Consider the following 27,597-nt stretch of genomic DNA (forward strand, 5'->3'; position numbering starts at 1 on the left):
AAGGCTTCAGCTAGAACACCGAGTAAAGTTCAGGAGACCATACAAATAGAAAGAAAGAAAACTGTCAGAAAGGATTTAGACAAACTGGATGAGTGATGAAATGGTACAAACATATAAACACAGAGTCAGGCTGTGGCCATGATCTTCTAAGGTAAAAATGGAAGACATGTTTTAGGTTTACAAACCTAATGGGGGGGGGGGGTTATGAGGAAAATGAACTGAAAAGTAAAGACACAGGATCTGAAAAGGGCAAAAATTTCAAAGTAGGGGGAAGGCCAATCTTCAGCTTAGATATGAGGAAATATTTCTGAGAGAACACGTCTGTCAAACAAACTGGGTTCTTTGAACGGGTATTACTGATTAAATCAATGGAAGCATTTAAAAGTGCACAGAGCAGGTGGCATTTGTGGGGGGATGGGGGGAAAGCAGCAGTAGGGCAAACTTGTAGATTTCTGCTAGCACCTGATATGTACTTAGGATTTTGCTTCTGCTATCTCCAAATACAACCATTTAGACCAAGTAAATAAGAATAAAAGTTACATTTTCAGTAAAACAAAGAAACCCATAGTGCAAGTACATAACTAAAAAGAAAATGGATACCCTGTACTCTAACATTTTTTTTTTCCAGAGTACAGGAAACCATCTGCCGTGTAACTATGTCACTACCTATGAACCTATACTCTTTTCAAGAGGAATCTTGATGAGTGGATGGGAGATCGTAGGTTTACCCCGGGTATCACTTCTGTGTCACTGTTAGACAGAGGCACAGTATACTAACCTTGAAAAAGGGCATAGCAAAATTAATTTAAAATGGGTGGCGAAAGCCAAACATACTCTGGCTAGGCTTATAAATGCCCTAGGGCAGATAGCCTAGTATGAACCTATGTGTACTGCAGGATATCACACACTGCATCAGCTGTGCTACAGAATAGTCAAACACACAAAGCAACAACCCCAGAGAACAATTACATCATAACTCCACTTACAACTATCAGCAGAATATGAAACATGGCAAAACAGTGCAGAAACTGGTGCATTTCACAGTCAAGTTACCATACTGAGCTGATGTTCGCATACACTAAACTTCCAGCAACCAAATAAAATACAGCAACTTAATACAAGTGATACAGTTTCATTTTCCACTTACCTTGGGATTTCCACACTGTTCACATTTTGCATATTTGGCTATAAAAGAACAGAGAAAAGCAGACACTTAATAGACAAACAGGACATGAAAAATTAAGTAAAGTTGCTAGAACAGTATCACAGTGAATAAGCAGGCTTTGACCCAGAGCAGATAATATACCACCAATAGAGCACCACCACAAACTGCTTTCGAAGTACCAGTGATAGCAACAGGAATGGCACTGCCCTATATGGGAGGACCTTAGACTAAACAAGATGCAATAATTCAAAAGTCACATTACTCAGTTCATAAAACCTGTGCTACAAACTACAGCACATAGACAACTGGCGAAACAAATAAGACCTACTATAGTGTTACCTGATTGTTACACAAAAATGTAAGGCCCTTATATAAAAAAAATTATTTTTGTACAAATTGTTGAACCACAGGTCATTATTTATTTAGATAACATTTGTTAACCGGGGAAGTCTGACTTGGAATGAAGCCAATTTTCAGTGGAGGCCCGGGGAGTAATGCTCCGGACATGTCTTTGTTACATGGGAGGAAACCGGAGCACCCGGATGAAACCCACACAAATGCAAGGAGGACATGCAGACTCCACACAAAAGGTACTCCGGCTGAGAATCGAACCAGAGAACCGCTTGCCGTGAGGTAACAAACGCTACCGTTGCACCACTGCGCCATTTCTTTTCTAAAAAGATCATATAAGCATTATGTAGCATGGTTACATCTGTTGCCTCATGCAATACATCGCTTCAGTTAATCTGCATTCTTTCCTTAGTCATGCACAGTGGTCAATGTAAAGTAAGCAGTCAGTAACTAAACTAGCATTTTAGAGTAATACACACCAGGTTTCAGTTTTATCTCCTTAAAGATATCAGACACATTTCAGATTTTTAAGAATAATTCCATTGGTAAACCGAAAAGATCTCTCCCTAGGTTCATAGGTAAGTACAAGGCAATGAGATGGCAGCCTGTTACCACCAGCCTTGTCAATAACTCGTTTTCAAAAGGAGGTTTTTAAGGATGCCACTCACCAAAAGCTTCCCTCTGGCTTCAAGGAAGTTTTTGATTGGTGATGGGCATCCTTAAATCCTCCTTTTGACCCTTTTGAGTAAAAAGATAGAGACTCATTCAGACAAAAGTTTTGGTTCTGACCTTACTAGTATCAGCAGAAGATAAAACCAGTGCCACCTCAACCAACAAGAGTCTGGAAAGAATTTATGGCTGATCATTCAATTATCTAGGTTCACCTTGAAGGCAGCAAGAGTGCTCCTCTGCTTGATATGTACTGAAACTTTGCTTAAAACGCTGATGTAGGTTTAGTTCCTTTAATGGGATATTTGAGGAACTAAATGCTGTTTTGAGAGGGACACAAAATAATACGCAAACTCAACACCTTCCCTTTACTACAAAATATCCTCAAACACTACTTCCCTCCTAGGAATCGCTGTTCACAGAACAAATATCTCCTGAGCAGGACCAAGTCTCCTAACATTGCAGGCAACTCACTTTACTTAGTATATGTTGCTAAGCACTGGAACTTCATTACACCCACCCTAAAACAAGACAACATTACCACATGTTTCAAGCACAACCTAAAACACCACCTAACTTCTTCATGGCTATATTCATGCTCCTGTCCTGACTAAACCCATCTTTTTGTTTCCCTTCCATTACTAGTCTATCAAACACCCTGAATTTTTCACCTTTCTTACCCCTGCCTCCTCCTATTTTATCCCCACTACTGATTCTCCAACTAACCTATAATCTTAATCTTCTCCTACTAATATCTATTCCTTACCCACCTCATAATCTTACTTATTTACTGTTATCTCAATCTCTCCACTATCAGAACTTTTTCTATTTATGTTTTTCTTGACTATTTCTGCTTATACCCTTCCTCCTCCTCTATTGACATCCTACCTCATTAATGTCAATATACATATACTTTTACTTTATTCTACGTTTACCGGGACAGTCCGACTGGATACATGTCCATTTTCAGCGGAGGCCCGGGGAGAAAAGCTCCATATAGACAGACTTGACATAGATTACACAAAGAAGTTGGATAACATTAGAAAATATAAAACAAAGTGATTATGTACAATGGCTTAGCAGTGTTCCCTAGTAGGGACTCACAATTCTCATGGACAGACAGAATTAAAAGCAAGAGACGTCAGATTGGATATAGAGCTTGGTAACGTAGCTGCATGTTATGATATTTACAGATTATGCTTTCAGTTTATAACTTAATCAGGGTTGGTACATGGGCAAAGCCAGTTCGCTTTGAGATACTGTTTGAGGTTTTTTTAAGAGACTTTTGGAGGATTGTAGGGTTATAGAGTTTGGCAACAAATTCCCGGTTTTGCCAACAAAGTTGGCAAACAGGGATTCACCAGAAGAGTTATTAGCTTTGTGGGTTTGGACCAGTAGTTTGTTGGCTGACCGTAGGGATCTCAGGTTGCTATATGGCTTAATAATATTTATAAGTGAGGGGGTATCCTCAGGGTGGTACAGAATTTTGTGCGCTATTAAGAGCTGATTGAATTGAATTACGCTGGGCAGTTCTAGCCACTCAAGTTGTTTCAGGTTCTGGCACTGGTGGGTTCTATAGGTGGAGCCAGTGGCGAATCTGGCAATACGGTTGTAGCTATGGGACAGCTTACCTAGTTCGGATTTGTTGAGGTTTGAGAGTACAGGCGAGGCATATAAAAGAGTAGAGAGTAGGTGTGACCAGGCGATTGCAGTTCAGTGATCCAAGCTTCTTATTGATAGTTTGTATGGTTTTGTTGACCTGTAGGTCAAATTTGAGATTATTGCCTTTGATAACCGCTAGAAGTTTGGTGTGTTGATCTGGGGAGATAGTGGTACCATTGTTAGATGTGACAGAGAATGAAAAAGTGTGGCAGATCTATTAGTGGGGGTGAAGAGCAGAAGTTTAGTTTTATTGGGGTTCAGCAGTAGGCGTTGGATGGCGAGCCAGTTCTCAATAGTGTTAAATGAGAAGTTATGTCCTTACCATAACATTCCATGTTAGTTGTCTTCTTCTCGCCTTCTTTCTTGCTGGATGGGTTCGGAGCCGAACCTCGGCTCTGACTCGGCCTAATACTAAAGCTCGAGAGCTATTTTTACTGGTTCGAGGCTATACTATGTCCCATAATGCTAGGTGTGATATACCCAGATCTCGTTTGATAGCTAACACTATGGACATACATGTTCCACCACAAGAGAGAATATATTAACACAGCTATATCTAACCTCCTCTACATATAACCCTTACAAGGGCTACCAAGGGGGAGCAAGAGAGCTAGCTGAGGAGATAACTCTGGTGACAAAAAACACCTCGCACAAGATACTCTAGGTCTTTCCAGGCTAGGGGGATGGAGGGTGGGACGCAAGAAAGAAGGTGAGAAGAAGACAACTAACATGGAACGTTATGGTAAGGACATAACTTCTCAGTGTTAAGTTGTCAATCTCGCCTTCATTCTTGCTGGATGGGACAGCGTCCCTAGCACTTTAGTCCCGGGTGGCTCAATGGAACAGACTCTTGAATACAGTGGAACCAAAATCAACCCGAATTCTGGAGGCTATGTCCAGTTTGTAATGAGAAATGAAGGTATGAGGGGAGACCCATGTGGCCACTGCACAAATAGAATCCATAGGTAACCTTGCTTGAAAGGCTACTGAGGAAGCTAATGCTCTAGTTGAATGAGCTCTAGGCTTTGCAAGGAGTTCCTTATGCCTCAATTGATAGATTAATGTGATAAGAGCGGTCAACCATCTGAACAAGGTTACTTTAGAAACTGGCCGGCCTTGCTTTTCTTCAGCGTAAGACAGGAAGAGCTGTTCTGATTTTCTCGTCTGTTTAGTTCTATCCAGATAGAAACGTAGTTGACGGTGAACATCCAAATAATGTAATCTTCTCTCAGCTCTATCCGTATAATTTGGGAAGAAGACTGGGAGATCAATGGTCTGATTGAGATTTTTTTCAGAGAGTACCTTAGGTAAAAAAAGATGGATTAATCCTAAGAGACACTCTATCTTTGTGAAAAACAAGATAAGGAGGGCACACAGAGAGTGCTTGTAGTTCCGAAACCCTTCTCGCTGAGGTAATGGCTACTAAGAAAAGTGTTTTCCAGGAGAGCAGTTTCAACGAGCAGGAAGCAGCTGGCTCAAAGGGAGGAAGAATTAAGGAAGACAGTACCAAATTTAGATCCCACGGTTGAGGATGATCTTTAACCGGGGGCCGAAGTAATAGGGTTCCTTTCAGAAAGGCTTTACAAAGCTTGTGGGACATAATACTGGCCTCTGACAAGCCAACGTGGAAATTTGCAATAGTCGCCAACTGGACCCTGATAGTGGCTGAAGAAGAGCCCATTTGGAAAAGTTCTGCCAAAAATTCTAGAACTGTTTGGACAGGAGCTGTGAACGGGTCAACTTGATTTTTTTCTTGCCCAAATAGAGAACCGTTTCCATTTACTAGCATACGTCCTTCTGGTGTTAGACTTCTGAGACACAAGGATAATATCACGTACTGACTGAGAAATTAATGGAAGCCTGGCTAGGGTTGGAAGTGGAACAACCAAGCTGTGAGGTTGAGAGATGGAAGGGATTGGTGCAGCCCGCCCGATTGATGGGTTAGAAGGTCTGGCACTGGGTCCAGATGCCAGGGCTGCTCCAGCAGATGACGTTGCAGGAACGGAAACCAAACTTGTCGGGGCCAGTAAGGGGCAATGAGGATCATCCTGGATCTCAAGGCAATTGCTTTCTGGACTAACTGAGTGATTAAGGGAAAGGGAGGAAAGGCATACAGAAGACCCCGGGGCCAATCGTGGACTAGAGCGTCTCTGGGAGGGAGACCCGGGAGAGGAAAAAGGGTGAAGAATTCCTGACACTTGTTGTTGTTTTGAGGTGTTGTGAAAAGGTCGCAGCAAAGCTGACCCCACCTTCTGAATATTTGTTCCGCTACTAGCTGGTTGAGAGACCACTCATAGGGCATGAGAATGGCCCTGCTCAATCTGTCCGCTATTACGTTGGACTTCCCGGGAATATCTGTTGCTACCAGAAACCGTTGAGAAGAGATCGCCCACTGCCAAAGTCTGAGCGCTTCCCGACACAGGGGCTAGGACCTGGTTCCGCCCTGCTTGTTGATGTACCACACTGCAGACATATTGTCTGTCTGAATTGCAATCGTCCCAGTGGGAAGAGAGTCCTGAAGGGCCTGCAATGCTAAAAGTACCGCACTAATTTCCAAGACGTTGATGTGCAAGTGGCACTCGAAGGGTTGCCATGTGCCCTGGACTGTCCTGCCCTGAAAATGCCCCCCCCCCACCCTATCAGGGAGGCATCCGTAGTCACAATGGCAACCGGAGGGGGGAGAACAATAGGTCTGACTTGAAGCACTTGAGGCGAGACCATCCACCAAGAGAGGTGTCTCTTGCATGACTGAGTGATGAGAATGTTGTGTGACATGGGAAGCTGCTGGAAGGACCATTGGGAAAAAAGCATCCACTGTAGTATCCGCATATGAAAACAAGCTAGGGGGAGCAAGGTGATTGTTGCTGCCATTAGACCAAGTGTTTCTAGTACAAATCTGGCTTGGACTCTGTCCTGCTGTAGTAGGATTTGGACATGGCTGCGAATGTTTGAAACTCTTTGTGTAGGTAGTTTTGCTGACAACTCCACCGCGTTTAACACGGCGCCTATGAAGGTAACATGCTGACAAGGCGACAAGGCAGACTTTTCGAAGTTTATAGAGATGCCTAACGCTTTACACGTTTGTACAGCGTAATCCCTGGCTTGAAGTAGTTGGTGCCTGGTGGTGGCAGTAAGGAGCCAGTCATCTAAATATGGAAACACTTGGAATCCTCGTCGTCTCAGGTGAGCCGCACCCACTGCCATGCATTTGGTAAACACCCTGGGGGCTGTGGTGAGGCCAAAGGGCAGGGCTCTGAATTGGTAGTGACTGGCTCCCAGCCAGAAGCGGAGAAACCTTCTGGATCACCTGTTCATTTTGATATGATAGTACGCATCCCGAAGATCTATAGAGCACATCCAATTGTCCTGACCCAGAAAGGGTAGAATGGACTGTAGCGTGACCATCCAGAATTTCGTTCTTTGGACAGACTTGTTCAGCCTGCTGAGATCTAAAATGGGTCTCCAGTCCCATGTCTTCTTTGGTACCAAAAAGAATTTGGAGTAGATTCCGGATCCTTGTTGGTCTGCTGGGACTGGCTGGATGGCTCTTTTTGATAGCAGCTTTGAAATTTCTGACGCTGCTTGGTCTCTCAGATCGGGTGGAACATCTGGAAGAGGGTGGGTGAAGGGGATTCTGTAACCCTCGGATATGATCGACCGTACCCATTTGTCTTGCGTGAGGGAATGCCAAGCTTCTGGGTACAGTGAAAGTCTTCCCCCGACTGCCTCCGAAGGTGGACAGTTGGGCAGATCCTCAGGAGTGCTGGAAGGGTTTGTCAGAGAAAGGTTCTCTGCTACCCTGATTTTGCGGACCCCCCCCCGCCCCTAGGGCGACGTCTGTTATTATTCCCTCCTCTGCCTCTGGAGGGAAGCTCACCACGTGCGTCAGGCAGTACTCCCTGGGGTTTGCGGAACCACATTTTTCCGCCCTTTTGACCCATAGGGTAAGGTCTAGAAGGGGTGGAAAAACGGACTCCCACGGCAGAGAGAGTCTTGCCTTCCTGCTCGCACCTGGCCAATGTATCCTTCACTTGAGGTCCAAACAAGGTAGAACCGTCAAAGGGGGTGTTAGTGAAGAACTCCTTGAAGGGGTCAGCAAAGTTGCAAAACCGCATCCAGGCATGTCTCCTTAGAGCAGCGCCCGTGCCTGTGGCCCTACTCGCTCCATCGGCTGCATAAGAAATGAGCCGCATGGAGGAGTTGACAATCGAGTTCAGGGTTCCCAGCTGGGAGTTTATCTTGTCCTGAGACGCCACAGCTGTTGGGTCCTGTAAGGTATCACCCAATTCTTTAAGAAGGTCTCTCTGAAGACGGGTGAAATGGCACAGGTAATTCAGCGACCGCATGGCAAAGGTCGCTGAAGAAAACATCCGCTTGCCATACCTATCCATAGTCCTAGATTCCTTATTAGGAAGATGGACAGGTACTGAAGGGTCAGCCAACTCCTTCTTAGTGGCTGCCGCCACCACCATGGCATCAACCGGGACGCCCTTAGAGAGAAATTGCTTGTCAGCAGGGGCTGTAATGAATTTTGTAGGTCTCCGGGGGGTTGGTTCCATAGTATCCGGAGCCTTCCACGCCTTCCAAGCCACCACCTCCATGAGTGGGTCGAAAGGAGGGGACACCCAGGAGGTGGAAGGGCGAGAACCGAACGCATCCAGGTACACCGACTCGTCCTCGGAAGGGTTGAGGGTGGACCAGTTCCCCCTCAGTTTAAGGATCTCTAGGATATCAGAAAAAGAGACATCCTCAGAGGGGGACCTTGGGGACCCTTCCGAATCATCCAGGTCGGTGTCAGATGTCACTGACTCAGGGGAGTCGACATGCTTCCTCTTACAAGTCCTCTTCCGAGGGGGCTCCCCCGCAGGATCAGGGGAGGCCTCGGAAGAGGAGGAAACACCCAATGGAGTGGCCTGCCAAATGGAGCGGCCTGGAGTGTTGGTTCTCCGCATTTGGGTTTGGGAGGGTAGGCAGGGGCCGAATCAGGCACCATGGAGGGAGGGGCCGACGAGGCAGACCGTGGCGCCGGTATGTGAGCCAGCACGCTCCTCATGACCTCAAAGGCGCCCCTGTCAGGCAGGGAAGAGGGATCCAGCTCCGAGGAGATGAGAGCTCCTCCCGGCACAGAGAGGGACGGCTCCGAGGCTGATGTTGGGGCCGAACTCACCTGCGCCGAGGCCCTGAGAGGGAGAACGGGGTTGGACAAGGGTCCGATGCCACTCACCCCCTCGGAGCCGATGAGGGAATCTCGGCACCCGGATCCCTCCAGGGACGGAGCCAATGAAGGGATCGGAGCCGACGAAGGAACCGATAAGGGTGGAATCGGTTCCGACGCCCCCACGGTAGCAAGCCTGACGGCCTCAGGCTCCGAGCTCGAAGGAAGAGTCGGAGGAGGAACTTGAGCAGGCGTTGGGGTAGCCCCTGTCTGTTGAGATGGGCTATGCAATAATTGGGCCAGCGCCTGTGACTTCAAAAGCCTACTGACTACCCTCTCGAGGTCATGGTCCGAGAGCCTGGAAGACCTAGAGGAGTGAGACCTATGGCTCCGCTCCGACAGCAAGGGGGATTTCGGAGCCGATCTAACAGACTCCAGTGAAGGAGACCTGGAGCGCTTTCGACTTGGGGATGGCTCTGATACCAAAGTCGGAGCCGACCGAGGCCTCAATGTGTCGGTTCCAGCCGGAACCGATGAGGTAGAAAGAGGGCCACTCGGCGCCAGCTCCGAACATGGAGCCGACGATTTGGCGGGCTTTGAAGGTTTTCCAGTCATAGGCTTAGACAGAGAACCTTCAGGCTTTAATAAGCCTCTGAGAATGAGCTTATTTCTGCGTTCCTGCAGGACTTTAGGGCTGAAAGCGTGACAGATGGAACAAGAGTCCTGCAGGTGCAGAGGGCCCAAACAATACACACAAGAAGTGTGACCGTCTGTCAGAGACATCTTCTGACAGCACGAGTCACACTTCTTGAATCCCGAAACCTTGGTATCCTTTGACATGATACCACAGGGGGATACAGTAGTCTAACACTCACACTAACACACAAAAAGGACACTACCAATAAAGAAAAAACTTTTGTAAACTAATAGTAAAAATAGACAGAAATTCCACACACACACTATAGAAAAAGAGGAGAAAAACTAGTCGCTATCTCTAAAATTACTAATTAAATAAACTACTAAGAAAAATTCTGTCAAAAAACTAAGTAAAGATACAACAATTTAGAATACAACCTGGAGCCGGTGAAAAACACAACCTCATAGCTGAAGCGGCAAACGAGATCTGGGAATATCACGCCTAGCATTATGGGACATAGTATGGCCTCGAGCCAGTAAAAATAGCTCTCGAGCTTTAGTATTAGGCTGAGTCGGAGCCGAGGTTCGGCTCCGAACCCATCCAGCAAGAATGAAGGCGAGATTGACAACTTAACATTGTATTTTGGGTTAGGATTTGCAGTTCGGATGGGGAGGTGGCTGAGCAGATCAGAGTGGAATCATCTGCATATTGAATACAGGTAACTTTAGGGATACCAGTGTGAAAGTTGTTGATAAAAACAGAGAAGAGTAGTGGACCTAGTATGGAGCCTTGAGAGACACCAAGTGTGAGAGATAGCTGGCTGGAGAGTTTGCCCTGCCATAGTACTGCCTGTTGTCTACCAGTTAGGTAGGATTGGAACCAGTGGATTGCGTGCTTATTGAGGGAAATAGATTTTAGAGAAAGAATGAGAAGTTCATGGTTGACCATGTCAAAGGCTTTTGATAGGTCAAGAAAGAGGGCGGAGGATAGCCTATTGTCATTCCTGTTTTGGTTTATGGCATTAGAAAAGGAAAGGAGAGTTGAGGTGGTGCTGTGGTATGGCCTGAAACCACGCTGGGAGTTGGACAGTAAGTTATTCTGTCTAAGGTATTGCATTAGTTACTTGTGTACACATTTCTCCATTATTTCGGCTAGTGGGGAAAGAATGGCAATGGATCTATAGTTGGATATGTCTGTAGAACTATCATCTTTATGAAGTGGGATGACATGGGATATTTTCCAGAAGGAAGAGATAACACTTTTGGATAAGGTTCTGTTGATAAGGATAGATATGGGATATGCAATGGCATCTGCGGCTATTTATAGGTACTCTGCAGGGAGGAAGTCAGCAGCAAGGGTGGTAGATGCAGCTATTTATAGGTACTCTGCAGGGAGGAAGTCAGCAGCAAGGGTGGTTTTTCTTATAAAAGTGTTTTGATACTAGTGGATATCAGTTGGAAGTTAAATTGGGGGTGATTAGTGGGTAGATTAGAGGTGTGGTTTGAGTTTGTGTGGGTTGGTTGATTTGCTAGGGAATGAATTTTTTCAGTGAAAAAGTTATTATAAGCGTCAGCTATGGTCTCTGGGGAACTATGGGTGTGGTTAGCCGGGGTTGGGGTGGTAGAATGACCTGGATGAAGTAGTTGATTTAAGCCTGCCCATAAATTTTGAGGGTTGTTTTGGTGTTTATGTAGGAGATTTTGGTAGAAGCTTTTTTTATCTAGTAAAATAGATTTTTTTGTATCACTCCTGAGTTGACGATATTTTAGATGGTCAAGTGGGGCTTTAGTTGTTCTCCAGCTGGCCCAGGCTCTGTTTCTAGTTTTGATTTTAGATTTGATATCTTTTGTGAGCCATGATGCTGTGTTTGATCTAGATTTTATTGTACGTGCTGGAGCAGGAATCAAGGATACTTAGGAATTTAGTGTTAAAGTGAGCTATCGCCTCTTCTAATGGCAGATTTTTTAATTTTGACCAGTCAACTGCTTTTAGTTCATTTAGGAATATAGAAGTGTCAAAGTTTTTCCTGTTTCTAAGTGTTTTATATCTGGTCTGGTGAGGGTTTTGTGCCTTATGTTTTATGATATAGGTTAGTAAATTGTCACTAAGGTCATCAGGGAGAGTGCCAGCTGTGTACAGTTGGGGTTGTTTATTAACTAGAATCCAGTCTACGATACTTTCCCTGCTGGTCAGTTTGTTTATCCTAGTGGGAGAGGTTATGGTCTGTTTAAACCCAGATAAGTTTAGAGAGGTGAGGGTGGGTTCGGAGGAGCAGGGGTGCCAGTCAGTATTGAAGTCACCAAGAACTATGGTTTCTTGGGGATAGGTAGTGGATAACCAGTACAGGATATCCTCTAGGGTATTTAAGTTGTTGCCTGGCAGAATGTAAGCACAGAAGATGTTCAAACATTTGTTCTGGTTAATCTGTAGTTTTGTTATGAGGAGTTCTGCATTACTGAATTGGAGTGGTTGAATGGTGTTGCTATTAACAGTTAGAGTATTTTTGTAAAGGACTGCTATCCCACCTCCTTTCCTTACAGTACAGTCTAACCGGTGAAAATTATATCCTGGAGGTAGTATCTCATTATTAGTAGGACAAGGTTTTAGCCAGGTTTCCGTAAGACACAATGTCTGGAGAGTGGGTTGCTAGGAGGGCATGTAGGTTTGGAATCTTATTGTTAACACGTCTAATATTTGCATGAAATGCTAGGAGGAACTAGTGGGAGTAGAAAGGGGTAGCTTGACTGTGGGTGTTGTGGTAGGGGAGTGAAGGTTATTGGGTGTGAGTGGGCCAGGGTTGGGATGGATGTCCCCATGTGTTAAAAGGTTATAGTGACAGGATACTCTAAGCTTTAGGAGTTTGTAAGTTTTATATAGTCTTTGTCTTTAGGATTATGTTTTGTGGTTTTACAAGGATATTTTGTTGAGGGTGGTAGATTCGGTGTTCTAGGGATGGTAAAGTGTTTGGTGTTATGTTTGAAGTCATGGGTGACTGTTTGACCATTTGGGTAGTGAATACCACGGTCAAGTTTTTGTTCGTAGGCAGTAAGATGGTAATATAGAAATTGTATAGGCTGTAGGGTAATTAGTATTTTTGTAGTTGTTTGCATTTTGTTGAGGGGGGGCTAATTTTGATGGTTGAGTGTGCTAACAGGGTGTGGAAGAATGGAAGAGAAAGAAATGGATTAAGAGGGGAGGGCTGCTCAGTGATGTATGAGGCGCTGATTGGTACTTAGCATGAGGGGAGTGGCTAAATTTAGTTTAAATGTAGCATTAGTGGGGGCGGGTGGAACTTGGGGGCAGGGAGGGGAGCGGGGTGAGGCTAACACTGACTCCAAGTATTTCCTTAGGCTTTTGGTATGTATGGTTGTATATTTGGCTGTATTTCTAATTTGTTTTCTGCACCAATTTATACACCATGTTTAAGCTTTATTTTATACACTTGCAGGTTAATTTTATAGCTGCAGGGTATAATTTTCAGAGCTTTGTGAGGGAGAGCAGAGTGAAATTACTGTGTTCAGGGTATTATTTTAGGTGTAAGAAAGAAGATACTGGGGGCAAACTAGCTAATTTTAACAAGATGGAGGGAGCCAAATTACTGTGGGTGACAGCCTAAAAGATGCCTTTAGACCCAGGTCAGCAGTATAAAGTACTTGCTTTAAATTCTAATCTATGTTCTGTTTTTAAACACAGACAGCAACTTTAACAGTAAAATTTGGTGGAACTTTTTAGCATTAGGAGCTTATTTAAGGGCTGGGAAGTTTGGTGCTGTTGACCCAGCACAGCTGAATTAAACAGTTTAAGCAGAAAGACTTTAGAAAAAATATTAACCTTAGTTAAGTTTGTTATTAGGGTAGACCAGTGTGGCTGTTTTATTTTTCTTTTTAAAAAAAATTCAAACTGGATGCAGACCTTCTAACTATGCGAGCCTTTCAGGGTGGGAGCCACGAGATGAGATAATACCTTTGTTAAGTTTGTTGCTCTTGTATCTTCAGCAATTACATGTTAACATGTCTTTGACACGTCTTTGACTTATACAAAACAACAGAACTTTTAAATTACATGATAAATGTCTTTACTATTTGTCTCAATGCTACCTGCAAAGTCTTGCTTAAAATGTTTAATATTTTTTGTTGTTCATTGTAAATATATATTTTATGTGGAGCTTTTCTCCCCAGGCCTCTGCTGAAAATGGGACTTGTATCCTGTCAGACTTTCTCGATAAACAAAATACAATACATAAATAACTAAAAGGGAAGAAGAGTAGGTCAAAGAAGGTTGCATCTTTCTGCGCTGAAAAGGCTAGAAACAGATCTCCACAGAAGAGTCTACAAAAATGGAGCACAGAGAGTGTGCTGGCAGTCTGCTGTCCCAATAATTAAGATTTTCGAAGTCAGCTTTTTTTTTTTTGGTTAGGAATCACTAAGGTCTCTAAAGCTGACTGATATGTTTAGACAAACATGTCAAAAATAGAAGTTATGTTCTTACCATAACGTTCCATGTTAGTTGTCTTCTTCTCGCCTTCTTCTTGCTGGATGGGTTCGGAGCCGACCTCGGCTCCGACTCGGCCACTCTAAAGCTCGAGAGTTGGTTCCACCGGCTCGAGGCTCCCCTTATATCCCACAATGCTAGGCGAGAGTTACCTCAGATCTCGTTTGTAAGCTAACCCCAGCTTATAACAGAAACAGTATAACTGTGAAAAACAGAATCCACCTCTAACAACAGGAAGAAGAAGGGTGACCTACATCCTGAAACAAGAAATATGCATAATAGCATATAGCTAAGAAAGAGGTGGTAGAAAGAGAGGTCACGATCACAACTCCTCTAGGTCTGTCCAGGCCAGGGGAAGGAGGGTGGGGCCTTAAGAAGGCGAGAAGAAGACAACTAACATGGAACGTTATGGTAAGAACATAACTTCTATATGTTAAGTTGTCTATCTCGCCTTCATTCTTGCTGGATGGGACCGTCCCTAGCACCTTGTCCCGGGTGGCCTAACGGAACAGACTCCTGAGAACAGTGGAACCAAAATTAGCTCTATGCCTAGAAGCTAAATCCAACTTATAATGGGAAATAAAAGTGTGAGGAGTAGCCCAAGTAGCAGCTGCACAAATGGTGTCAATAGGCAGTCTGTCTTGGAAGGCTAGAGAAGTAGCCAAAGCTCTGGTGGAATGGGCTTTAGGCTTATTAGGCAGTTTTTGTGTCTAATCTCATAAACAAGGGTAATCAGAGATGTTAGCCATCTGGATAAAGATACCTTTGAAACTGAAAGTCCCTTTCTGCTTTCGCATAGGAGACAAACAGCTGATCAGATTTTCTGAATTGTTTAGGTCCTGTCCAAGTAGTACCTTAATTGACGATGAACATCCAGACAGTGTAATTTTTGTTCAGACCTATTTGAATACTCGGAAAAAGACAGGGAGGTCAATGCATTGGTTTAGATTTGATGTTGAAACCACCTTAGGCAAAAAGGCCGGGTTAGTTCGTAAGGAAACTCTGTCCTTATGGAACACAAGGTAAGGACGACAACTGAGTGCTTGAAGTTCTGAAATTCTTCTAGCTGATGTGATAGCCACCAGAAAGAGAGTTTTCCATGATAATAACTTTAAGGAACATGAAGCTGCAGGTTCGAAAGGGGAAAGAATCAAAGAAGCAAGAACTAAATTTAGGTCCCAAGGAGAAGGAGGATTTCTTACAGGAGGTCTGAGAAGAAAAACTCCTTTCAAAAAGGCTTTGCAGAGTTTGTGGGACATTAGGGCGGATTCAGAAATACCCACATGGAAATTAGAAATAGCTGCCAATTGAACCTTAAGAGTAGATGGAGATGAACCTGCATGGAAGAGTTCAGCAAGAAAATCGAGGACTAGTTGGATGGAAGCGGTGAAAGGATCTATGTCCTTTCCTTGTGCCCAATATGAAAATCGTTTCCACTTACTCAAATAAATCTTCGAGTGGAAGATTTATGGGAAGCTATCAAAATATCTCTAACAGAGTGAGATAATTGAGGAAGCCTGGCTACGGTTGGAAGTGGAGGAACCAAGCAGTGAGGTTCAGAGAGGGAGGAGCGATGAAACTGACCCGACTGATGGATCAAAGATCTGGAACTAGGCCCAGATTCCACGGTCGCTCAAAAGAAATCGATGCAGAAAGGGGAACCACACTTGTCGAGGCCAGTAAGGAGCAATGAGGATCAATGAGGCCTTCTGAGCGATAGCTTTCTGTATTACTTGAGAGATCAGTGGGAAAGGAGGAAATGCATACAGAAGTCCCGGGGCCAAACTTGGACTAGCGTCCCTGCTGGGTTGGCCTGGTAAAGGGAATAGAGTGAAGTATTCTCTGCACTTGCTGTTTTGGGGAGTAGCAAAAGATCGCAGCAAGGCTGACCCCACTTGAGAAAAATCTCTCTCACTACAGAGTCTTTCAGAGACCACTCGTGAGGCATGAGAATAGCTCTGCTCAACTTGTCCATAATGTGATTGGACTTCCGGGGATGTGCGTTGCTATCAGAAACGCTGAGAAGAAATCGCCCATTGCCACAGTCTGAGTGCTTCTCGACACAGGGGTATGATCTGGTTCCGCCTTGTTTGTTGATGTACCACACTACAGACATATTGTCTGTCTGGATTGCAATCGTTCCCAAGGGAAGAGAGTGTTGAAGGGCTTGCAACGCTAAAAGCACTGCTCTCATCTCCAGAACATTTATGTGCAAGTGGCATTCGTTTGGTTGCCATGTGCCCTGGACTGTCCTGCCCTGATAATGCCCCCACCCGATCAGGGAGGCATCCGTTGTCAGAGTAGCAACCGGAGGAGGTGGAACAAATGGTCTCCCCAACAGGAGCTGGGGAAGACATCCACCACATGAGATGCTTTTGCACGCTTGCGTGATCATAATGGTGTGAGACATTGGAAGTTCCTGGTATGACCATTGAGAAAAGAGCATCCACTGAAGGATCCGCATGTGGTATCTGGCCAATGGAAGGAGGGTATGGCGCTGCCATGATTCCCAACACCTTTAGAACTAACCTGGCTTTGGCTCTGTTGTTGTTGAGAAGTAGTGATACCAATTTTTGAATGTCTGATATCCTTTGGTTCGTTAGTGTTGCAGACATGTTTACAGTATCTAATTTTAGCCTATGTAGGTAATAGTGCGACAAGGCGACAAAACAGACTTTTCGCAATTTATTGAGATACCCAGTTTTGACAGACGCGAAAAGTGTAATCTCTGGCCATCAGAAGGAGATGCTTGGTGGGAGCTGTGAGGAGCCAGTCGTCCAAATATGGAAACACCTGGAATCCTTGTCGTCTCAGGTGAGAAGCTACCACTGCCATGCATTTGGTAAACACCGGGTGGGCAGTGGTGAGACCAAAGGGCAGGGCCCTGAATTGAAAATGACTGGTTCCCAGCCTGAAGCGGAGGAATCTTCTGGAGCGTCTGTTCATTTTTATGTGATAGTGCGCGTCCTGAAGGTCTATAGAGCACATCCAGTTTCCTTTTCCCAATAGGGGAAGAATGGATTGCAGCGTGACCATCCGAAATCTTGTTTTCTTGACCGATCTGTTCAAGATACTGAGATCCAAAATTGGTCTCCAGTCCCGTTTTCTTTGGAACTAAAAAGAACCTTGAGTAGATTGCGGATTCTAGTTGGTCTGGTGGCACTTGCTCAATAGCTCATTTTGGATGCAGTTTTGAAATTTCCAAAGCTGCTATATCCCTTTGGCGGTGGGACATCTGGAAGGGATTTTTGACTGATTTGGAAAGCGAAGAAAGGGAATAGAATAACCTTCGAAATGATGGACTGTACCCATTTGTCTTGTGTCAAGGATAGCCAGGCTTCTGGGTACAGTGACAATCTTCCCCGACTGCTTCGAAGATGGGCAGTCGGGCAACACCTCAGGGATGCTGAAAGGGCTTATCGGAGAACGTTTCTCGATTGCCCTGGTTCTCTGGACCCCTCTGCCTCTAGGGCGGCGTCTACCATTGTTGTTCCCCCTCTGCCTCTGGCGGGAACCGACTCTGTCGTCAGGCGAAGTCCCTTGGGATTGTTTACGGAACCACATCTTTCCCCTTCTGGCCTTTGGGGTAAGGCCTAGAAGGAGTAGAAAACGGACTCCGGCGGCAGAAAGGGTCTTGCCATCAGTCTCGCACCTAGTCAGGGTTTCTTTCACTTGTGGACCAAAAGAGATGATCCATCAAAGGGGAGTTCGTGAAAGGCGTCTTGAAAGGTTCCATAAAATTGCATAGCCGCATCCAGGCGTGCCTACGTAAGGCTACCCCTGTTCCTCTTGGCTCTGCTCGCTCCATCGGCCGCATAAGAGAGAGGCATGGAGGAGTTGGAAATAGAATTAAGGATAGCCAGCTGCGTGTTCATTTTCTCTTGAAACCCGCAGCTGTAGGGTCCTTCAGCATTTCACTCGCTTCTTTGATCAAGTCCCTTTGAAGGCGAGTGAAATGGCACAGGTAATTCAGCGAGCATAGTAAATGTCGCTGAGGAGAACATCCGCTTCCGTACCTATCCATGGACCTAGATTCCTTGTTAGGTGGATGGACAGGCACTGAAGGATCAGCCAGTTCCTTCTTTGTGGCGGCAGCTACCACCATAGCATCCACAGAGACTCCTTTTGATAAAAATTCCTTGTCTGATGGAGCTGTGATGAATTTGGAGGGTCTCCTGGGAGTGGGGTCCACTGAATCAGGAGCCGTCCATGCCTTTTAGCAACCACCTGCATGAGGGGTCAAGGGGGACACCCAGGAGGTGGAAGGGCGAGAGCCAAACGCCTCAAGATACACAGATTCGTCCTCCGAAGGGTTGAGGGCTGGCCAATTTCCCCTCTGTTTAAGGATCTCCAGAATGTCTGCAAATGAGACATCTTCAGAAGGGGAGCGGGGAACCCTCAGAATCATCCAGATCTGTGTCGGACGTGATAGACTCAGGTGAGTCAATGTGCTTCCTCTTGCACTTCCTCTTCCGAGGGGCTCTTCTGCCAAATCAGGAGAGGCCTCGAAGAGGATGAAATCCCAAAGGGAGCTCCTGAGGAGTTGGCTCTCTGCGGTCCGGGATGAGGGAGTGAGTCGATTTACCCTGAGGCAGCATAGAGGGAGGGGCTGGCGGAGCCGACTGTGGAGTAGAGCCAGGCTCTAACACACTCCGCATGACCTCGAAAGCACCCCTGTCAGGCAGAGCCAGAGGTCCCGCTCCGAGGAGCTAGGACCCCCTCGGCACCGACAGTGATGGCTCGAGGCGATGTCGGAGCCGAACTCACCAGCGCCGAAGCACCGAGAGGAGAGGGGGTCGGACAAGGGTCGATGCCACTCACCCCTCGGAGCGGCGAGGAAGTCCGGCGCCGAGATTCCTCCATGGAAGAAACGGAGCCGGCAGCGGGCCGAAGACAATTGTCTCAGCTCTGAGGTGACCACAGTCTCGGTTCCGACGACCCGGCTCCGAACTCAAGAGAGTCGAAGGAGGAAAGAGTTGATGGACGGGGCAGGCACCGACTGATGAGTCGGGCTCTGAAGCATCTGGGCTAGTGCCTCAGACTTGAGTAGTCGACTCACCACCCTCTGAAGGTCATGATCGGACAGCCTCGATGACCTAGAGGAATGAGACCTTTGGCTCCGTTCAGACAGCAGGGAGATCCTGGAGCCGAATGAGCGGAGCCAAGAGAAGGTGACCTAGACCTCTTTCTGGTTGTCGGCTCCGAAGATCTTGTCGGAGCCGACACGGGTACCTCGATAACCTCGGCTCCGGCGAGCGAAGCCACAGAAACTGTGGACTGAGTCTTATCGGCTCCAGCGGAGCCGATAAAGGCAAAGGTTGAACAACCTGAGGTCTCGGCTCAGAAGCGGGCCGAAGACCTCGATGCCTTGGAGGGCTTCCCTGTTGAGACAGACAGGGAATCCTCAGGCTTCAACAAGCCTCTCAGAATAAGCTTGTTTTCTTTCCTGCAGGACCCTGGGGCTGAAGCCATGGCAAACAGCACAGGAGTCCTGCAGGTGCAAAGGCCCCAGACAATAGACACAAGAAGTGTGAGCGTCTGTCAGAGACATTTTCTGACAGCACGCATCACACTTCTTGAATCGAGACCTTTGCTTCTTTAGACATAGCCTAACTGGTGAACACAAACACACACTCAAACACACCAGTTATACCCTGTCAAAATAACTACTTTAGTAAAAATACTAAAAAATAAAGTACAATAAAGTACAATAAACAGTAGTTTAAACTACACAAACACTCCCTAGGGAAGGGAAGGCCCAAGGCCCAAGGGAAGAACTAAAAGTTCTTTTAAACAAAAAACGGGAAAAAATTAGGTCGGGGATAAAGTTCAATGAACTACACTAATTTGATAATAATTAAACTAAAAAAGGGGTAAAAAGAGTAACTTTTAATAGAAAAGCTTAAACTCACCAGGAACCGGTAGAACAACCAACCTCGAAGCTGTAGCGGCAAACGAGATCTGAGGTAACTCTCGCCTAGCATTGTGGGATATAAGGGGAGCCTCGAGCCGGTGGAACCAACTCTCGAGCTTTAGAGTGGCCGAGTCGGAGCCGAGGTCGGCTCCGAACCCATCCAGCAAGAATGAAGGCGAGATAGACAACTTAACATGGTGCATTATACTCAATAATGGGTCTGTTGAGATGGGAACAAATGGTAATTAAGACTTCTTTGGCTATAGAGGAGATATAGGTAAGCACGTCATACAGCTTGCCAAGCAAATGCAGAGACACAGTGGTTAAAAAATAAGGAATTATCAACAAGAGTGCCTAAATCCCTTATCACAGAGTTTGACTGGATGCGTGTGTTTAACAAAACTAACAGTATTGCATTTTTTCACATTTAATTTGAAACCATTGTCTCCGCACCAACTTAACATGGTCTAACCCATGCTGGATCAGTTGTGAGTCAGTGGAAGATTGAACAACCTCCTCCAATCTAAAAGTCAAGTGCAAAAATAGATAAACATAGGCCAGGGGTACATGCCAAATGGAGGAGAGCCCAACACTGAGCCCTGCTGTATACCACTGGTAACTTTTCAGGTTTCAAATGTAGGATCTGTGCTCTAATCACATGGGTCTGTCAAACAACCACTTGCTTACTGACCGTAAGGATTTACATTCAGATTTAGAAGCATATCAATACTGCCTGCATAGGGGAGAATGTCAAAGTTCTTGGCCAGGTCCATTTATACTGAATGAACTATGTAACCACTACTCACTCCTTTTGTGATGTTTTCAAAGAAATTAATAAGGTTAGAGGCCTTTAAGAAAGCCAAACTGATGAGGGTCCAGGGTTAAGTCGGAGATATGTTCCATAACATTACAGATGAAGTTAGCGGGACTAACGGCTGTACATGTTGCGTCACCCTTATGTAACAGAACTACAATGGCTGTTTCCAGGCTTAAGAAATGTAACCAGTGAAGAGGCTTACATTAAACAGACAAAATAAGGGTTCAGATAAACCATATGTGGTACTGATAACAAGGCAACGTGATATGTTATCTGGGCCCACGGATGAAGTAATTGTAGAATGGAAATAGTTGAAAGGACTTGTTCCATAAAAATTTAAAAAAGTGTCATGGCCAGTGAAATAGCTATAAATGTTGAAGTAAAATCTGCACTAAATTTATCAGCTAGGGCATTAACTATTTCCACTGGATCAGAGTGGGTAGTATTACTGTGGACTAGCTCCAAACATTGTTGGATGTTAGTTAACTTCCTGACATAGTTAAATATGTGTAGTTATCTTTTGTTTTAGTGACTAAATTAAGTTCATATTCAGCTTTCAGCCTCCTAATGTTTCATTTAAGCTCCTTATTAGTTTATTCAAGTGTGCCTTTGAGGTAGGTAAAATGAGACTTCTTATAAGCATTAAGTCATTTTTTTCTCTTGGTATGCAGTTTATTTGTACGGGTATTCCACCACAGGGGGTTGTTTATAAACTTCTCATTATATTTGGCACTGACAGGAGCTGCCTTATCACTACATCTATTTAAGCAGGAGCAGGAGTAAAGTCAAAGGCAAATGCAGCAGCTTTAGCACTGGGATCCACAGGACTACAGTGGTCTTTATTTAGGTGATCAGGTAACCGAATAAGGGTTGCTTCTGAGAAGTCTCTAGAAATTTACAGGGGAAATTACCATCAGTTTTAAAGAAAATGATGACTGATTTATGGTTTGATTTAACAAGGGAAGATTATATTTATAGAGTTGTGCAAAATGTGGCCTATTTGTGAGGACAAGATCAAGGGTACTGAGATCCCTACTAGGATGGTTAATTACTGGTAGACGAGTGTTAGCATTAACAAATGTCAAGGAAGCTTTTGGCATACTGACCCCCAGCAGTGTATGCCAGACAGTTTATTGATTGACAGTTGGAATCCTCCAGTAGAAAGGTATAGGGTTTAATTGGATATCAGCTAAGGTGTTAAGACAGCTAGCTATCATGCTCAGAAGAATAAATAGTGTGCTACAAATTGACAACCAATTTTGTTTAGGATGATTTTGAAAGGAGAGGAGAGAGCAGGGACTACAACACTAAATATACTAAAACAGTTACAGTTACGCTAAGTTCATAAAACAAACGTACTATATCCGTCTCAAAATCCAGTGCTGTTATCACTTCTATGAGTACTCCCAGTACACAAGAACCAGGGGGTGGCTAAGTCAACAGAGCCTAAAGAATTGCTATGGCAAAGCCTGTCCTAGTCCCAGGATGAGAAACCTAAGCTGTAATGTTTTCAGAAGGTGTGGACAGAAGACCAGACTGCTGCTTCCAGAATGGATTGGATGATGACCCTAAGGAATGCTGTGGTAGCTGCTATGGCTCTACTGGAATGGGTCTTGTCAAGGCCTAACACAGGTTTTCCACAAAGATAAAGCAAAGGCTGTTTTGATAAGGTCTGTTTATTAAAAAGCTTTCCTTCTCTACTTTTTGCAGAAAAAAAGAAAACAGACAAAATTGGTCTGATTTCCTTTTTGACTTAGTTCTGCCAAAATAAAATCTCAATTGTACAGCCAAAGAGTGTAACAGTTGTTCCCCTTTGTTAACAGGCTTTGGCAAGCAGACAGTGAGGTGAAGAGCCTGATTTCAAAGATAGTCCTGCCACCACCTTAGGCATGAAAAAAGAAGTTATGTACTCACCATAATGTTCCATCTGAGTAGTTAGACTTCATTTGTCAGCAACCCGTGGGTTCCGGATCCAATATGGATCCGAGCCGGCAGCTTACCAAGCTAAAGATCGAGCTCCAAGCTCCTACCCCCTTACCCATACTACCCTCCAACCTCCTTCCAATCCTCAGATCGAGTTGGCCACCTAACAACATGACACCCAACAACCTAAGCCAAAAGGAACCTGACCCGAACTCATACATCAGGCTCGACACATACAGGACATCGAGCCCAAAGACAAATAACCAACAAGGTCAGGGGGAAGGAGGGAGGGAAGGTTGTTGACCAATGAAGTCTAACTACTCAGATGGAACATTATGGTGAGTACATAACTTCTTTATCTGAAGAAGTTAACTTTATTTGATCATCAACCTGTGGGACAGAGTCCCCAGCTACCCGAATCTTGGGAGGCCCCAAGCAAGGATATTCTGGAGCACTTGCAGAGCCAAAGGAAGCCCTACCTCTAGACACCAAATCTAGTTTATAATGAGTAATGAAGGCGTGAGAGGAAGCCTAGGTAGCAGCCGAACAGATATCGTCCAGGGAAACTCTAGACCAGAATGCAGCTGAAGTAGCCATAGAACGGGTAGAGTGAGCATGCACCCCTTCTGGGGCTGGTAATCCAAGTTCTCTGTAAGCTTGCAAACTACAAAGCGAAATCCATTTAGGGATAGTCACTTTTGAAACTGGTTTTACCAAAAATGGTTTAGCAGAGGTAACAAAAAGTTGATCAGATTTACGGAAAGGTTTGGACCTATGCAAATAGAAATGTAACTGCCTGTCCACATCAGGCAAATGGAGTTTATATTCCCCTTTATTTTGAAAATTAGGGAAGAATACAGGCAAATTAATCAACTGATTAATATTTGACTATGAAGCAACTTTAGGCAGTAAGGACAGGTAAGTCTTGAGAGATACTCTATCCTTGTGAAACACTAGGTAAGGTGGTTTCATACACAGGGCTTGAAGTTCTGACACTCTCCTGGCTGAAGTAATAGCCACTAGGAAGGAAGTTTTCAATGATAAGAATTTAAAGTCAACTGATCCTGCAGGTTTGAAAGGGGGCGCGACCAAAGCCTGAAGGACCAAAGTCAGATCCCACGGTGGAGACGGATTCTTAATAGGAGGCCTCAGAAGAAAAGTACCTTTCAAAAAGGTCTTGCAAATTCTGGCAGCAGCTAGGGAGCCTGAATTTTCTCCAACATGAAAATGGGAAATAGCCGCCACTGTACTTTCACTGTGGAAGAGCTAGCCCCTTGTTGGAAAATATGAGACAAAAAGTCTAACACCACTGGGACCGGAGCAGTAAAAGGATCCAGATTTCTCTCTGAAGCCCAAATGGAAAAACGTTTCCACTTACTACTGTAGACTTTCCTGGTAGAGGACTTGTGTGCCGATATCAGGATGGAATTAACTGGGGAAGAGATACCGGGTGTCCTAGCAACTAATGGAACTGGAGTAGCCAAGCAGTAAGCTTGAGACTGTCCAGATTCGGGGGAGCAATTCCCGAGGGATGATGAAGATTTAGAATGGGATTCAAGATCCAGGGCGGAGCTAGGAGATGAGACCGCAGGCAAGGGAACCAAACTTGACAAGGCCAGAATGGTGCTATGAGGATAACTCTGCTCCCCAACCGACGAGCTTTCTGTAAAAGCTATGTCATGAAAGGAAGCGGGGGATACACATAAAGAAGACCAGGTGGCCAAGCATGGACAAGAGCATCTCTGGGGGCTTCCCCCATCAGGGGAATTAGAGCAAAAAACTTGCTGCACTTCGCATTGGATGACGATGCGAAGAGATCGCAGCAAGGCTGACCCCACTAGAGGAAGACCTGGTCTGCTACATACGGATTCAGAGACCACTCGTAAGATGAAAGGATAGTCCTGCTCAATCTGGTCTGCCAAGATGTTGGACTGACCCGGAATGTGTGTTGCTATCAGAAAATGGTTGTTGGAGATCGCCCATTCCCATACTCTCATGGCCTCTCGACAAAGTGGATAAGACCTGGTTCCCCCCTGTTTGTTGATGTACCAAACCATTGACATGTTGTCTGACTGGATAGCAATAGTTCCCAGAGGAAGAGAAGCATGAAGGGCCTGCAATGCTAAAAGGACCGCTCTCATCTCTAGAACATTTATATGCAGAATGGTCTCGCTCCGCGTCCACGTGCCTTGGACAGTCCTACCCGAGCAGTGTCCCCCCCACCCTAAACGGGAGCCGTCCGTGGTCTTGGGGCGGAGGCGCAACAAAAGGGTGTCCTTCTCACAATTCCTGGAAGTGAAGCCACCACGTGAGAGACTTCTTGCACACCCTGCTCATAGGGATCGGAAAATCTAGAGACTGATGTAGTAGAGACCACTGAACCTGTAACGTCCACTATAAAACTCTCATATGCAGACGAGCACAAGGAATGAGGTTTATAGCTGCTGCCATGGACCCTAGGGCTCTCAAGACTAACTCCGCTGGTGGTGCAGGGGATTGAAGGAGCGCTAATACATGCAAACCCAGGCTGTGAAGTCTGTCTGGAATCAAAAATATCCTGGCCTGAAGAGGGTCTATTCTCGCTCCTATGAAATCTAAGATTTGAACAGGTTGAAGGGAAGACTTCTTGAAATTTATCATGAACCCCAGCCGGGTAGAAAACTGAAGGAAGAAATCCCTGGCTAGTACAAGTTGATGCCTGGTGGAGGCAGTGAGAAGCCAGTCGCCCAGGTACGGAAAGAACTGAATGCCCTGAAGCCTCAGGTGGGCTGCTACTACTGCCATGACCTTGGTAAACATCCTGAGGGCTGTGGTGAGGCTGAAGGTAGGACCCTGAACTGGTAATGACTGGCTCCTAGTTGAAAGGGGAGTAACCTCCTGGATCACCTGCCCATCCGAATATGGTAGTACGCATCCTTGAGGTCTATCGAGCACATCCAGTCCTCCTCCTGCAGAAAGGGCAGGACGGATTGCAGAGTGACCATCCAGAACTTTTCCTTGACAACGAACAGGTTCATCGTGGTTAGGTTGGGAATCGGCCTAAAGTCCCCCATCTTTTGTGGCACCAAAAAGAACCTGGAATAAATGTCTGATCCGGAATGGTCTAGGGGCACTGGCTGGATCGCTCTTTTTTCTAGCTGCTTTCTTATCCCCAAAGCTGCCGCCTCTCTTTGAGCGGGTGGGACGTCCGGGAGGCATCTTGTACAAGGTGGGTTGTTTATGAAGGGAACTGAATAACCTCTGGATATCATTTGAAGCACCCAGCGATCTGACGTGTTGGACTCCCATTGGCCTAGGTGCCTCGTCGGCCAACCCCTCAGGGTTGCAGCGTGAGATGATCAGAAAAAGGTTCCTGTGACCTGAAGTTTTTCAGTTGTTCTCTGCCTCGGGGCCGGCGTCCACCTTGTCCTCCTTTGCCTCTGGGAGAGAAGGAGTACTGAGTGTTCCGGGACTGCTGAGATTTCCAGAACCACAGCTTCTTTTGCCCCCGCTGGTTCCTGGAAAGGAACCTTTGAGGGTTAGAGAAGCGGATCCCGATGGCTGACAGCGTTTTCCTGTCCTTCTCACTCTGGACAAGAATATCTTGGACGGTCTTCCCTAACAGGGTCGAACCATCAAAAGGGACGTTAGTGAAGGATGCCTTGAAAGCTTCCGAAAAATCACAAGCCAGGCATGATGCCTCATGGCAATACCGCAACCGGATGCCCTAGCGGCTCCCTCGGTGGCATGAGAGAGTAAACGTATGAACGTATTTGACACGGATTTGAGAGTGGCCATACGAGCCAAGAAAGTCCATTTGTTCTTGGCTGAAATGGACTCCGGGGGGACTCGGCATACTCTTTGACAAGGTCACACTGCAGTCTGATTACGTGGGCCATGTAATTCAGCGTCCTTATAGTACAGGTAGCTGAAGCAAAAGTCCGCTTTCCAAGACAATCCATCGGCCTGGACTCCTTGTCTGGGGGATGGACCGAGGAACTTTCCTGAGCAGGTTCCTTTTTGGTGGTCGCCGCCACCACCATGGCATCAACTGGGGAACCCTTACTCCAAGATGCTTTATCTGCAGGAGGACTCAACACCTTATCGGGCCATTTGGGTATTGGCTCCACAGTGTCCGGTTCCTTCCAGGCTCTGGTAGTGATAAGGTCGATCAGAGGGTCGGCCAGGGGGGGGGCCACTCAAGAGGTAGATGGGCCTTGTATTGAACGCCTCCAGAAATACTGACTCGTCCAAGGTAGGTTTTTGGGTGGACCAACCCCCCCCCCCCCGGCAAAGAATTTCCATAATGTCTCCGAAGGAGATGTCTTCAGGGGGTTATCTGAGAGAACCTACCCTTTCCTCCAAGTCAGTATCTTCTGTGAGGGACTCAGGGGAGTCCATGTGCCTCCTCTTGCACGGGCATTTATGAGGGACCTCCTCCGGGGAAACTCTCCGGGGAGGGCTCACAAACAGTCTTATATTCCTCATAGGGAACTGTCTGGGGCGTACCGGATAAAGGCTGTCCCTGGAAGGACTGGATGATGGAAGACAAACTCAGTTGCGAGGGAGCAGGGGCGGACTCCGAGGAAAGAGTGGGAGGTCTCGATCCTCCAGAGAGAACCTTCTCCACAACGTCAAATGCCGAAGGGGAACCGGCTTCCCTGAAGCTGGTAGTGTGGGTAGACGTACCCTTTGGATCCGAAGAAGGGATCGGAGGCGAGGCTGGCACAGCCAGGCCCAAGGAAACAGTATGCTCCAAACACAACAGGGCCAAAGACACACTCATCCCCCTGGATCCAACGCCCAGATCTCGGCTCCAAGAGCTCGGATCCAA

General features: G+C 45.9%; 1 protein-coding gene across 1 annotated transcript in view; it reads right to left on the minus strand.

Moving 5' to 3' along the window:
• Nucleotides 1-1,132: 1,132 nt before the first annotated feature.
• DUS1L (dihydrouridine synthase 1 like) overlaps nucleotides 1,133-27,597 on the minus strand; it is a 1,030,374-nt gene continuing 1,003,909 nt past the window's right edge. Inside the window, exon 12 of the mRNA XM_044069730.1 lies at nucleotides 1,133-1,185. Within this exon, the coding sequence (XP_043925665.1) occupies nucleotides 1,133-1,185 (53 nt within the window). The remainder of the gene's footprint in view (nucleotides 1,186-27,597) is intronic.

The sequence above is a fragment of the Protopterus annectens genome, chromosome 4.part0 (genome assembly GCF_019279795.1).
Source record: "Protopterus annectens isolate FY-2018-M chromosome 4.part0, PAN1.0, whole genome shotgun sequence".
Classification (NCBI taxonomy): Eukaryota; Metazoa; Chordata; order Ceratodontiformes; family Protopteridae; genus Protopterus; species Protopterus annectens.